At 37.9% G+C, this 15,347-nt stretch overlaps 1 protein-coding gene across 1 annotated transcript in view; it reads right to left on the bottom strand.

Moving 5' to 3' along the window:
* LOC139462623 (neurogenic locus notch homolog protein 1-like) overlaps positions 1-15,347 on the bottom strand; it is a 39,026-nt gene that overhangs the window by 5,131 nt on the left and 18,548 nt on the right. The window contains exons 14-27 of the mRNA XM_071244456.1: positions 15,103-15,300; positions 11,973-12,116; positions 11,505-11,621; positions 10,822-11,019; positions 9,609-9,752; positions 9,133-9,249; positions 8,202-8,399; positions 6,860-7,003; positions 6,384-6,500; positions 5,693-5,890; positions 3,575-3,718; positions 3,160-3,276; positions 2,313-2,510; positions 577-720 (exon numbers count right to left, since the gene is read on the bottom strand). Of these exons, the coding sequence (XP_071100557.1) occupies positions 577-720; positions 2,313-2,510; positions 3,160-3,276; positions 3,575-3,718; positions 5,693-5,890; positions 6,384-6,500; positions 6,860-7,003; positions 8,202-8,399; positions 9,133-9,249; positions 9,609-9,752; positions 10,822-11,019; positions 11,505-11,621; positions 11,973-12,116; positions 15,103-15,300 (2,178 nt within the window). The remainder of the gene's footprint in view (positions 1-576; positions 721-2,312; positions 2,511-3,159; positions 3,277-3,574; positions 3,719-5,692; positions 5,891-6,383; positions 6,501-6,859; positions 7,004-8,201; positions 8,400-9,132; positions 9,250-9,608; positions 9,753-10,821; positions 11,020-11,504; positions 11,622-11,972; positions 12,117-15,102; positions 15,301-15,347) is intronic.

Raw genomic sequence — 15,347 nt, 5'->3', positions numbered from 1 at the left:
CCGTGCTCGTGGGTTTCACCGAAGTGGTAAACGTCTGAGACCTGCATCACTTCGGGCTTTCCTCCCACATTAAGCTGACACGCCGCGATATAACTGGAATACTGTTAAAAGCGGCGTTAAACCCAACTCACTCACTCACTCACTCTTTATAAAGTACAGATTCTCGTACTTCTTTTAGTTGAGTTCCGTCCGGGATTCTCATCCCAGGCAGAAAGTGCACAGTACATATAATATTTGTGTCAAGGAAGACCACGGTTGTATGTAATAGCATTTCCTGTTAATTGTGTGGAGAGTGTGGATTAGAGACTCTAACATTTGTCAAGTGTACATCAACACGCATACTCCATCACTAAAGTTGTGAACACGCAATGCCATTTAGAAAGTGGTCAAATGCAGTAAATAGTTTGTCAGGGACAGCAAAGAAAATGGTCAAAATACTCCAATGAATAATTCCATGTTTTGAATAATCATTTATATCCCAGCATCGTATTTTTACCTTGATATATGCTTTATTGTTTGCTACCAACACCTATACAGAATCGTATAGGGCTGTGTTAGTAATGTAAAAACACTTACGAAAACAGAATCCTGCCAAACTGGTTTCCGTTCTCAGCTCGTAAATCTCTCTACCACCACACATCGTCGTCCGAATCGTGTACGGTTTGTAGCAGGCCGCGTTTGGGAACCTAATGCACACGGTAGAAGCGTCACCAGATTTACCTTGAAACCAAACATAGTTGTGGTCATAAATGATTCATATAAGAAGTATGGACTAATATCTCAAACGAACACACACTGCCATTTAAAAAGTGATCAAATGTAACAAATGTTATATTTGGGATAACACTTTCTGAGTAAAGTACAGATTCTCGTACTTTTTTGGGTTGAGTTCCGTACAGGACTCGAACCCACGCCGCCAGTGTGAGGCACCTAATCGCCAGCACACAAAGTCAGCGATCTAATCCACTCAGCTACCGAGCCTACACAAAAATGGAAGTCTGATAACTGGTAGTCTAGATCACGTACTTTGTGTACCCCTCTGACATGTGTAAATTGGCACGGCTCCAAAGGCCAAAAGCTATAAACACACAATGCTATTTAGAAAGTGGTTAAATTAACAAATGTTATATATGGGATAACACTTTCTGAGTGACTCAACCCCAATTAGTACCAGAATCTGTACTTTACTCATAAAGTTTTATTCCAAATATAACATTTAGTGGTGTGAACAGCATGAAAAGACAGTGTTCACATTCTTCTTTGTCATGGGCGTTCACTGTTTCAAGTGTTGATCCTTTTGAAATATATATCCGTTGCCTTATAGTGTCTCACGTTTTAACCTCCCAATATCGTTTGTTTTGTTATATGCTACATTTAATTGGCGTGAAGTAATCTGAGAGCACTGTGCGGAAATTGGTGCAGCATGTTTAATGATTTATTTAGTATCATATGTTCTCCAATCAATGCTGCAGATTTCCGAAAATCAATATACAAGTGACATAGTTTTGAAAAAAGAAGCAATCATAAAGGTGTTGTTACAGAGGGAACAATTAATTTTGAAACGTCAACAACAGGGAATGTTCGGTCTCAAATATCCTCATAAACATATCGGATCACTGAAAATGACACCAGATGTTCGCGAAAACGTACGCATGTCTTGCTGTACAGGTAGAACCGGCAGCTCACACGCTGGGTGAGCTGTGTAAACTCCGTTTAAAGGTCATAGCATCATGTTGACAAGCGAAATGTTGACAAGTCAAATTAATAAATTTCACCAAATGTCTCCCATGACATTTCTACTTAGCCGGCTCTTGATTGCTAAACCAGTTAAAAACTAAGTGTGTTTCCAGGAAATGTGAATATATTTACATGCACTTAAGAACTCAAATAATTGAGACGTGCAGACGCCATCAATCGAACTGAAGATATTAAGTGACGAGAATATGTAAGTGAGTGATTTCTGTTTTTTATCACACTCCTCGCTAAATGTAGGAGAGTGGCTCAGGAAAATAGTGGTTTTATAGATGATTTACGTTCCTCGACGTTGGGAACGTATCTGGTATCTGATAACATGCTACTGTAATGAACTAAATTTAGTTAACGAAAATATCATTGAAGGACCACATCCATTTATAAACAAATATCTAAATCTTCAATTCAATGGAAATATGAACAAATGAATGATATGTAATTTGACAATTGTTGATTCGGGAATTAAATGAAAGGTAAACCTTAGCATTTTCCAAAATCATAAAAATAAAAAAATTCAAAAATTGTTAGACAATGCAGAAAAGTACTGGACTACATCTTACTCGTTCTATAAATGGGTTTTCTGGTTCCACACGTCGTGGTGTTGCCGGGATCCTGATTGACCATTTCCCACCCAGCAGGTGCTCCATACCAGCCGGGGGCAAGTTTGCTGTCGTCACGGACTAAGGTGTTCCCTGGGTAACCAGGGGCTCGTGTTGCTATGTTGTCAAGCTCTGTGAAGTTTCCACACGGATCCATCTCTGGAAGCAAAATTGTACACAAATGTGATATCAATCAACGACGGGATGGAACTTCTGCGCGTCATGAAATAGTAATTTAGTAACTGAAAACCAGCTTTTTATGACTTTACTTGGGCTTCATGGTCAAAAGCAACTGGCGTGATTGCTTTGAAATTGATGAGGTCTGGAACGAGCTCTTGTCAAAGTTTGTTATAACTTTCCAAAACTCAACTTTCCCTTTATATCGAGCAGTATTCGAGGAGCTCCAGCCTTTGGTGTCTACATTTCTCAACTTTGATGTAAAACCGAGCATATGCCTCTGATTACGAACTTTATAAAGATCGTCATACGAGAAGTTTGCAACATTCAAGGATTCAAGGACAAAACTGGTGTCTGATGCAATTCCCTATTATGACTTGTACCATGTGTTACCTCTATTTTTTCAGGTAAATATTGACTTGCCTTTGCATGTGATTGTGACGGATGCCACAGGTGAGAGAGGATACTCTGGCCTTTTCGAGAACACCTGATATCATCACTTTTTGATAGTGATTCATTAACACGTGCTCCTGATATAGTCTGAATCATACAATCGACTCTGCTTTTGGCACAGATTTCTTGTGACTATGGAAAAGGTTTGTGTGGTTTTTATTTCTAGTCATACACATACCGTCACAATTGTCCCCATAATATCCAGAGGGACAGGAGCAGATGTGATTGGTTCCCGTTGTCTTAGTACAAGTGGCTCCGTTCGGGCAAGGATTGGAAAGACATGGATCGTCCGTATCTGCAATATTAGAGACGAGTGTTTTCAGATTTAAGATAACCATTCATCTTTACATGTACTAATTTTTTCAACACTACATAAGTCGAAAGTACATCAACACATACTTCAGCAATTCTTATCACTGAAAATGGTAATAAAAAAAAACAATCGTTACCCATGCAGTATCGTGAATAGATATTCATTTCCAAACATCATGTTTCCGTCATGATCACATCTACATCATAGTACACAATGATAAATTATCAAGAACATAATTTTGGTTATTATTCGGTTATAATACGAATATAAAAGCACTTACGAAAGCAGAATCCTGACAAACTAATTTGCGTTCTCAGCTCGTATATCTCTCTTCCACCACACATCGTCGTCCGAATTGTGTACGGTTTGTAGCAGGCCGCGTTTGGGAACCTAATGCACACGGTAGAAGCATCACCAGATTTACCTTGAAAAAGCCAAACATAGTTCTGTTCAATAATGTTTCCTACAGGAAGTATGGACTAATATATCTAATGTAAAATATCCATATTCTAAACTGTCAAATAAATGCTTATAACAACACACGCTGACATGATTTTTGAAGGGTTATATGAATGACATGCAAATGTATTGGAAAAGTTACCGATAAATGGAGAAAAAGTAAAAAAATAAATGTTGTGATGAAAAGGTATGAACAAACAGTGTTCTTTCCCTCCTATATCATGGGCGTTTTGTGTTTCTGTCATTGATCGTTTTGGTTTTGAAATATAAGTTCTTTGCCGCATAGTTTCTTGCTTTTTAACCTTTCTATTTCCTTTATATTATTGTACACATTTAATTGATATGAAGTAATGTGAGAGTATTGTGGGAAATGAGTGGAACACGTTTTATGCCAATTATTAAGTATCGTACGCAATCAGTGCTGCAGATTTCCGAAGATCAAATCGTCAACGCCAGAGAGTATTCAGTCTCAAATATTCTTAAAAACAGACTGGATCAATATTAATTACTCAAAGTATTATCGAAAGGACACGTGTCTACTGCGCTTGACAGGGAGCACAAGTCACTAACACTTTTTTATATATAAAGAACGTAAGTTGATGGGTCAGGAGCTGTGGAAACTCAATGAAAAGAACATAGCATCAAGTTGAAAAGCAACGAGTCATATTCAGTAGATTTCCAGGATGACTTACCTAGCCTTTGAGGGTGAAACCTTAAATGAAACCTTCGTTAAAATGAGGATAAATGAACATGCTCAACATTATCTAAACAATTGAGAACTATGGACGCCATAAGCAGGAGCTGATGGGATGAAGGAAAGTGAGTCACCATGGATCACTTTATCACATGTTACGGTCCAGTGCCGCTACGTTCCCCGACTCCATTTCCGGCACCGATCGGTAATCTCCGGCGGTCGCTATCTCACAGTCAGATCATTTGGCGTTAGAAAATTAGTGGCCCAACTTGTTTTCTCTCTTGTAATCTAATGACACTCTCCAACCATGTAATGACTGGATGTGTGATGTCTCTCATATGTTCGCTTACATAGTCTTGTATTGAAAATATTTTTGTTTTTTGTATTTATTGTTTGTAAACATAAGGAGAAATTCTATCTACATTCAGATATTTCTCATGTATTGAACGCATGATGAACTGCCTCCAATTCAGAAGTGAATACTGACTGACCACCAGACAGGCGGATCGAATGTGCTTGGGGTTAGGAGCTGTGGAGATGGATCCCGTAGCGAGGACTGTTGTTGAAAGGATTTTTGGATCCATCAGTGTATATATGCGCCTAGCTGTCACAGTTAGTTTGAGTTTTAGTGATAGCAACTGTTCGTAGTAGGGTTGGAGTTTCGTTTTTAGTGACTTCTGATGTTCAAACAGTGTCCACTATGGGAGTTTTTAAAGTCCAGGGAGGGTGTAACCCTTTGTAGTGACTTTCTGGTGGCTGAATGCCATTACAATTGTGTCTTCGGATGAGTTCTCATAGTAACATCCCAGATGGCTTTCGTAAGGGATTTCTCCGAGCTACGGCTTCATCTCGGGTGTTTTTGTCTTGCCATATTATTTTCACCAAAGGGTTTTATGTTCGTCCCCAGAACGATAAAAGCGTTTTAAACGTATGTAAGCAAGATGAATCTGTAACTAGCATTTAATAAAATGGTGCCGCAACAACAACAACAACAAAAACAACAACAACAACATCGTATCTTCACCCTCCAGGCTCGGTTAAATCGTTCACGATTGTCTCGCTTCTGGAGTGGTCACGTTCGAAACTCAGGTTTTGTCAGTAAGAGGATTCTTATTTGATGACACCCCCGATTATTGGAGCATAGCTCCGAAAAAAACGTTTTAAACGTATGTAAGCGAAACAAGTCTGAAATTAGTATTTTATAAAAAGTTCAACATTACAGAAATGTATTGGAATACATCTTACTTGTTCTATAAATGGGCTTTCTAGTTCCACACTTGGTCGAGTTGCCAGGATCCTGATCGAGTAATTCCCATCCTAAAGGTGCTGCATACCAGCCGGGTGCTAGTGTGCTGTCGTCATGTACTACGGGGTTTCCTGGGTAACTTAGGGTTCTTGATGCTATGTTGTCAAGTTCTGTGAAGTTCCCACAAGGATCCATGTCTGAAACAAAATTGTACACACACATGATCAATCGGCGCCGGGATGGAACTTGTGCACTTAATGAAATATCAATGAAGTAACTTAAAACTAGTATTCATGATTTTGTTTCGGTTTATTGTAAAAAGCATCTCGTATATCAAAACCATTGCACACATTATTTTCAGAATATTGCAATAATTGTTTTGTAACAGTTCTCAATCAGGTATTGCAGTATATTTTTATAGAAACATGTATTGGTGTGCCTGCTGTGTGAGGACCGTATGTTACAATTGAAATACTTCATTCCTAATGTTTCAATTATTCCAAGAAATTCAGGTGAGATGAAAAGACTTCTGGCATTATTGTTCAAATTTAGAAGAGTGGGTTACTTACTGTGTACTTACTGGATGATTGAAGTTATTACAATGAATGTTGTATATTGTGGTATAAGTTAATGCAATCTGAAATCTAAGTTCCATAAATGGTATGCCTGCGTTTCAACTCATGCACATACCATCACAATTGTCCCCATAATATCCAGAGGCACAGGAGCATATGTGATTGGTTCCTGCCGCCTTAGTGCAAGTGGCTCCATTCAAGCAAGGATTGGAAAGACATGGATCATCCGTGTCTGCAACAGCACAGAATATCGGTAACGACGGCTGTTTATAGATTTAAGAATATCATTTATTTGCACAGTATATGATATTTTTTGTTATCAAAGACTGTTGATATATGTTGTTGAATTATCTATTCAAATGTCTTAAGACTATTAACTTCCGAATACTACCATTACTCAAGAATACATCAACATTTGAGTAACTGCATTCATCAGTGAAATTTGTCTTACTCATAGTGTCCATGCTGTATCCTGAAATAGTATTGATTTCCCAACATCGTGTTTCCACCTTGATCTTATCTGCATTATTGTTTACTGTCCACACATACAAAGAACTTAAAGTGTTAAGCAAGAAATATAAAAGCACTTACGAAAGCAGAATCCTGCAAAACTGATTTGCGTACTCAGTTCGTAAATCTCTCTTCCACCACACATTTTCGTCCGGATGGTATACGGGTTGTAGCAGGCCGCGTTTGGGAACCTAATGCACACAGTAGAAGCGTCCCCAGATTTACCTTGAAGAAACGAAAAATAGTTTTAATCACATGTTTTTCCATAAGAAGTATCAACTCATTTCTGTTAGACCTAAAGGTCAAATAGTCACAGTGTTAAGTGCCAAATAGTTGTGTGGAATAACACAAATTGACATGATTGTTTTACTATGCAGATGAATGACTATGGAAACGTTACCATATCAATGAAGATACACTGAAAATGAGTGTTGTGAATAAACAGACAGTGGTCTCACTCTCCTATGTCATGGATGTTTAGTGTTTCTACCTTTGATTGTTTTGTTTATAAATATATATCCATTGCTGTATTGTGTCTGACGTTCTAGCCTCTTAATTTCCTTTGTATTGTTATACAATGTAGGCTACATGTAATTGTTGTGAAGTAATGTGAGAGAATTGTCAGAAATAGGTGGAACATGTTTGATGTCAATAAATAAGTACCATATGTCCTCATCAAATCACAGCCTTAGGCATCAGAAGATGTGAATTATTTTTGCAAATGGAACCACTCATTTAGGTGTTGATTTAAGCAGTAAAGGAATTTACAGAAGGAACAATTAAACTTTAAATGTGAACGCCAGAGACTAATCTCTCTCAAATATCTTTAAAAACAGAATGGATCACTGAAAACAAATTACACAATTTGTCCGCGAAAGGCCATGCATGTCCTTCTCTAATGTTGGCTTCGGACACTCACACATTTTGCAATTATAAACAAAGTGCCAGTGGATCAGGAGCTGTGGAAACTCCATTTAAAGGTCATTACATCATGTTGAAAAGCGATCAGTGACAGTTCCTTGGAAGTTTTGGAATGGCTCAATCGATATTTGGTGGTGAAAGCCTGAATGAAAGCCTAGTTGAAAACAGAGTGTGTTTCCATGAAATGAGAAAATATGTACATAAACTCAAGAACAAAAATATTTAAAGATGTGGGAGCTGAGCTGAAGTCGAGCTGAAGTTATTAAACACCGAGAGTAGTTTGTAAAGTATGAACGTAACCGCATTGTGTTTTACTCTACATTCAACACTTTTCCAGCTTTAAAACCTCGACCCATAATGGAGAGTGAGTCGGGAGAGGAGTTGTTTTATGGAATGAATTATGTTTCTCGCCGGTGGGAACGTATATGGCGCCTGATAAGATCAAGATTAACATTTTCCAAAATTGTTAAACAATGCAGAAAAGTATTTGGCTACATCTTACTCGTTCTATAAATGGGTTTTCTTGTTCCACACTTGGTGGTGTTGCCAGGGTCCTGACTGAGTAACTCCCACCCAACAGGTGCTCCATACCAGCCGGGGGTCAGTGTGCTGTCGTCATGCACTACAGGGTTTCCTGGGTAACCAGGGGCTCGTGTTGCTATGTTGTCAAGTTCTGTGAAGTTTCCACACGGATCCATCTCTGGAAGCAAAATTGTACACACATGTGATATCAATCAACGGCGGGATTGAACTTCTGCACGTCATGAAATAGTGATTCAGTAACTGAAAACCAGCTTTGATGACTTGACTTTGGCTTCATAGTCAAAAGCACTTGGTGCAATTGTTTTGAAAATGATGAGGTCTGGGACGAGCTCTTGTTAAAGTTTGTTATAACTTTCCAATACTCAACTTTCCCTTTATATCGAGCAATATTTGAGCAGCTCCAGCCTTTGGTGGCTACATTTCTCAACTTCGATGTAAAACCGACCATGACACTACGATGATATCGAAGATCGTCATAGGATTCTTGCTGAAAAGGTGTTTGATCAAGTTTACAATATTCAAGATCTCAAATAAATTCACACAAAATGAATGTTAGACAGAAGAAGACATTTCTAAATTTGATGCATGAATAAAAAAAAATATGTCCGATGCAATTCGCTGTTTTAGCTTGCACCATATGTCCTCTTGTTTATTTTTGGTTAATTCTTGACTTACCTTTGCATGTGTTTGTGACGAGTGCCACTGATGGGGGAATATATTCTGGCCTTTTTGCAAACACCTGATATCATCACCTTTTGATAGTGATTTATTGCCACGTACTCACCATCATGATATTGTCTGAATCATACCATCATCTCTGCTTTTGGTACAGAGTTCTTGTGATTATGGAACTTGTTTGTGTGGTGTTTTATTTCTAGTCATGCACATACCGTCACAATTGTCCCCATAATATCCAGAGGGACAGGAGCAGATGTGACTGGTTCCTGCTGCCTTAGTGCAAGTGGCTCCGTTCGGGCAAGGATTGGAAAGACATGGATCATCCGTGTCTGTAGTTACACAGAAGAGTGTTTAAAGATTGATGATTACCATTTTTCGACATGTTGCATGTACTATTTTTGTCAAGGAAGACTACTCATCTATTTCATAGAATTCTCTGTTAAATTGTGAGAGTTTGATTCCAGCCTTTCGAGAAACTAACATGAGTCAAAAGTACATCAACACATACTTCAGCAATTCTGATCACAGCAAATTGTCATTCAAATAACCAATCGTTATCCATACGGTATCTCAAATAATTATTCCTTTCACAACATCATTATCTGCCATGATCACATCTACATTATTATTTACTATGAAAGGATATAAAGAACCTTTTCGGTTACGTTAGGAATATAAAAGCACTTACGAAAGCAGAATCCTGACAGACTGATTTGCGTTCTCAGCTCGTATATTTCTCTTCCACCACACATCGTCGTCCGAATTGTGTACGGTTTGTAGCAGGGCGCGTTTGGGAACCTAATGCACACGGTAGAAGCGTCACCAGATTTACCTGGAAAAAGCCAAACATTGTTTTGTTCGATAATGTTTCCCCATAATGTTTGAGAACTATGGACGTCATAAACAGGAGCTGATGGGATGAAGGAACGTGTGTCACTGTGGATCACTTTTTCACATGTCACGGTCCAGTGCCGCTACGTTCCCCGACTCTATTTCCGGCACGGCTCGGTAATCTCCGGCGGTCGCTATCTTACAGAGTCAGATCATTTGGCGTAAGAGAATTAGTGGCCAAAACTTTCATTCTTTCTTGTAATCTAATGACACTCTCAAACCATGTAATGACCGGATGTGTGATGTCTCTCATATGTTCGCTTACATGATCTTGGTAGTTCCGGAATGAATTTGAATGCACCATGAATTGCCTCCAATTCAGCAGTGAATACTGACTGACCATCAGACAGGCGGATCGAATGTACTTGGGGTTAAGAGCTGTGGATATGGATCCCGTAACCAGCACTGTTGTTGATAGGATTCTTGGATCCATCAGTGTATATATGGACCCAGCTGTCCCAGGTAGTTTGAATTTTAGTGATACCTACTGTTCGTAGTAGGGTTGGATTTTCCTTTTTAAGTGACTTCTGATGTTAAAACAGTGTCAGCTGTGGGAGTTTTTTAAGTCCAGGGAGGGTGTAACCCTTTGTAGTGACTTTCTGGTGGCTGAATGTCATCACAATTGTGACTTCGGATGAGTTATTTGACCAGTATTTGATGCCGAGTGAAAGGCCCCACAAACATAGTCTATTTGGGATCTGATAAGTGATTAGTAGAGGTCCAGTTTAGTGTCCGTCGAGGTGCCGCAACAACAACAACAAGAACAACAACAACAACATCGTATCTTCACCCTCCAGGCTCGGTTAAATCGTTCACGATTGTCTCACTTCTGGAGTGGTCACGTTCGAAACTCAGGTTTTGTCAGTAAGAGGATTCTTATTTGATGACACCCCCGATTATTGGAGCATAGCTCCGAAAAAACGTTTTAAACGTATGTAAGCGAAACAAGTCTGTTATTAGTATTTTATAAAAAGTTCAACATTACAGAAATGTATTGGAATACATCTTACTTGTTCTATAAATGGGCTTTCTAGTTCCACACTTGGTCGAGTTGCCAGGATCCTGATCGAGTAATTCCCATCCTAAAGGTGCTCCATACCAGCCGGGTGCTAGTGTGCTGTCGTCATGTACTACGGGGTTTCCTGGGTAACTTAGGGCTCTTGATGGTATGTTGTCAAGTTCTGTGAAGTTTCCACAAGGATCCATCTCTGAAAGCAAAATTGTACACACAATCAATCAATCGGCGTCGGGATGGAACTTGTTCACTTAATGAAATGCCTAGGTAGTAACTGAAAACTAAATTTCATGATTTTATTTCGGTTTATTGTAAAAAGCATCTCGTATATCAAAACCCATTTCCCACACTATTTACAGAATATTGCAATAATTGTTTTGTAACAGTTCTCAATCAGGTATTTTTATAGAAACATGTATTGGTGTGCCTGCTGTGTGAGGACCGTATGTTACAATTGAAATACTTCATTCCTAATGTTTCAATTATTCCAAGAAATTCAGGTGAGATGAAAAGACTTCTGGCATTATTGTTCAAATTTAGAAGAGTGAGTTACTTAGTGTGTACTTACTGGATGATTGAAGTTATTACAATGAATGCTGTATGTTGTGGCATAAGTTAATGCAATCTGAAATCTAAGTTCCATAATTGGTATGTCTGTGTTTCGACTCATGCACATACCGTCACAATTGTCCCCATAATATCCAGAGGCACAGGAGCATATGTGATTGGTTCCTGCCGCCTTAGTGCAAGTGGCTCCATTCAAGCAAGGATTGGAAAGACATGGATCATCCGTGTCTGCAACAGCACAGAAGATTGGTAATGACGGCTGTTAATAGATTTAAGAATATCATTTATTTGCACAGTATATAATATTTGTTTGTTATCGAAGACTGTTAAAATATATTGTAGAAGTATCTATTCAAATGAACTTCCGAATACTAACATTAGTCAAGAATACATCAACACATATTTAAGTAACTGTATTGAACGCTTAAACTTGTCTTACTCATAGTGTCCATGCTGTATCTTGAAATAGTATTGATTTCCCCAAATCGTGTTTCCACCTTGATCTTATCTGCATTATTGTTTACTGTCCACACATATATAGAACTTAAAGTGTTAAGGAAGGAATATAAAAGCACTTACGAAAGCAGAATCCTGCCAAACTGATTTGCGTACTCAGCTCGTAAATCTCTCTTCTACCACACATCGTCGTCCGGATGGTATACGGGTTGTAGCAGGCCGCGTTTGGGAACCTAATGCACACAGTAGAAGCGTCACCAGATTTACCTTGAAGAAACGACAAATAGTTTTAATCACATTTTTTTCCTATAAGAAGTATGAACTCATTTCTGACAGAACAAGCGTATAGTCGACGAAGTCATCTATGTCCCCCGCCATTTTAACACGTTATGGTCCCAAACCAGGTAACTGACCGGACATATCTCTTAGGCCATGTCAAAATAGTTGCAATGGAAATTCTAAAATAAACATTTATAAAACGCCTTAATATCAAATGACACCAGTTCAGTATGTGTCTGGTAAACATGCATAGTTTTGTAAGAAATTATTTAACGGTTTTTGAGTTACGCTCCCTAACCGAACAGCACCCTTATTGAACCTAAGTCGAACTTGTTGCCATGGAAACGTAAAACATAAAAATTTATAAAATTCCTAAATAGCAAAAGGCACCAGTTCAGTATGTGTCTGGTAAACATGCAAAGTTTTGTAAGAAATTATTTAACGGTTTTTGAGTTACGCTCTGGAACCGAACAGCACCCTTAGAAAACCTAAGTCGAACTTGTTGCCATGGAAACGTAAAAAATAAAAGTTTATAAAACTCCTAAAGGCACCAGTTCAGCATGAGTTTGATAGACATGCAAAGTTTCGTAGAGAAATATTTAACGGTTTCTGAGTTATGCTCCGGAAACGATTTCGGGACGCACACACGCACACACGCACGCACACACGCACACACGGACGGAACCCATTTCTATATTACCCACCAACTTCGTAGGGGCGGGGATAACTAAAGGTCAAATAGTCACAGTGTTAATTGCCAAATAGTTGTGTGGAATAACACAAATTGACATGATTGTTTTACTATGCAGATGAATGACTATGGAAACGTTACCATATCAATGAAGATGCACTGAAAATGAGTGTTGTGAATAAACGGTAAGAACAGACAGTGGTCTCACTCTCCTATGTCATGGACGTTTAGTGTTTCTACCTTTGATTGTTTTGTTTTTAAATATATATCCATTGCTGTATTGTGTCTAACGTTCTAGCCTCTTAATTTCCTTTGTATTGTTATACAATGTAGGCTACATGTAATTGTTGTGAAATAAGTCTGGACTTAAAATAAATATTGATATATTTATACCCGTTCAAGGATCTAGGTACTTTTATGATAGACTAATTACAATAACAAAACCACCCTTAGTAAATGGAAAATGGCAATCTCTTTTTGATAATGATATTCAATGGAAAGAAGTTTATTCAAATTTCAGAAAATGTACTAAAGATACTAAATTGATTGACTTTCAGTTTAAGTTTATCCACAGAATAATTTACACCAAAAAGGAATTATTAAGAATGAAACTAGTTGATAATGATATTTGCTCCTTTTGTGACTTAAATGGCGAAAACCTTATGCATGTATATTGGGAATGTGAATATGTTAAACACTTTTGGAGCAAACTGGAAACCTTTTTAAACCTTGACACAAATACTAGGATCTCACTTACCAAATACTCAGTTATTTTTGGATTCGACAAAAATAAACTTTTACTTAATCATATTATAATATCCAGTAAAAGATATATATATATATCAAGTATAAAGGGTGAGAAACCAATTTTTGATAATTTTAGAAAAATACTAAAAGAGACAGCGATGATTGAAAAATTCATTGCCACCAAAAACAATGGTCTATTACAATTTGAACGAAAATGGGGAAAAATCCTACACAAATTAATATAATAATCATGCCCTGTACAATAAGGCTATAGATCAGTTACGCCTCAAATAGCAATACTACCATAATTGTTTTAGTTATATCTGACTATCGACACAACTTTTCATGCTCTACTTGAGGCATATCGTGTGTGTGTGTGTGGGTGTGTGTGTGCGTGTGCGTGTGCGTGTGCGTGTGCGTGTTTCAATTATGCATGCTATATTTATATCACAACAAATGTACATCTATGTAACGTATTATCACTACAATTGACTAAACCTACTGTGTAACCTCTGAACCTGATGTACAACTCGTCGAAAGGAATAAAAAATGTCAAAAAAAAAAAAAATTGTTGTGAAATAATGTGAGACTATTGTCAGAAATAGGTGGAACATGTTTGATGCCAATAATTAAGTACCATATGTCCTCATCAAATCACAGCCTTAGGCATCAGAAGATGTGAATTACTTTTGCAAATGGAACCACTCATTGAGGTGTTGATTTAAGCAGTAAAGGAATTTACAGAAGGAACAAATAAACTTGAAACGTTAACGCCAGAGACTAATCTCTCTCAAATATCTTTAAAAACAGAATGGATCACTGAAAACAAATTACACAATTTGTCCGCGAAAGGCCATGCATGTCCTTCTCTAATGTTGGCACCGGACACTTACACATTTTGCAATTATAAACATAAGTGCCAGTGGATCGGGAGCTGTGGAAACTCCATTTAAAGATCATTACATCATGTTGGAAAGCGATCCTTCCTTGGAAGTTTTGGAATGGCTAAATCGATATTTGGTGGTGAAAGCTCGAATGAAAGCCTAGTTGAAAACAAAGCATGTTTTTCCATGAAATGAGAAAATATGTACATAAACTCAACAACAAAAAAATTCGAGTCGACAATAAGTCGAGCTGAAGTTATTAAATACCGAGAGTAGTTTTTCAGGTATATACGTAACCGCATTGTGTTTTACTCTACATTCATCACATTTCCAGCTTTGAAACCTCGACCCATAATGGAGAGTGAGTCGGGAGAAGAGTCGTTTTATGGAATGAATTACGTTCCTCTCCGGTAGGAACGTATCTGGTGTCTGATAAGATACTAGTGTAATGAACTATTTCAGAAACTTATCATATGAAGGGACACATCCAATTATAAACAAATACTTAAATCTTCAATTAAATTGAAATGGGAACAAATTAATGAATGATATGTAATTTTATGAATGCTGATTCAAGAATAAGATTAAAGATCAAGATTAACATTTTCCAAAATTGTTATACAATGCAGAAAAGTATTGGGATGCATCTTACTCGTTCTATAAATGGGTTTTCTTGTTCCACACTTGGTGGTGTTGCCAGGATCCTGACTGAGTAACTCCCACCCAACAGGTGCTCCATACCAGCCGGGGGTCAGTGTGCTGTCGTCATGCACTACAGGGTTTCCTGGGTAACCAGGGGATCGTGTTGCTATGTTGTCAAGTTCTGTGAAGTTTCTACACGGATCTATCTCTGAAAACAAAATTGTACACACATGTGATATCAATCAACGACGGGAT

Source organism: Haliotis cracherodii, unplaced genomic scaffold (assembly GCF_022045235.1).
Source record: "Haliotis cracherodii isolate W230 unplaced genomic scaffold, xgHalCrac1.p SCAF_15, whole genome shotgun sequence".
NCBI classification, from domain to species: Eukaryota; Metazoa; Mollusca; class Gastropoda; order Lepetellida; family Haliotidae; genus Haliotis; species Haliotis cracherodii.
The sequence above is the reverse complement of the archived record's forward strand: the minus strand, read 5'-3'. Positions and strand labels throughout refer to the sequence as shown.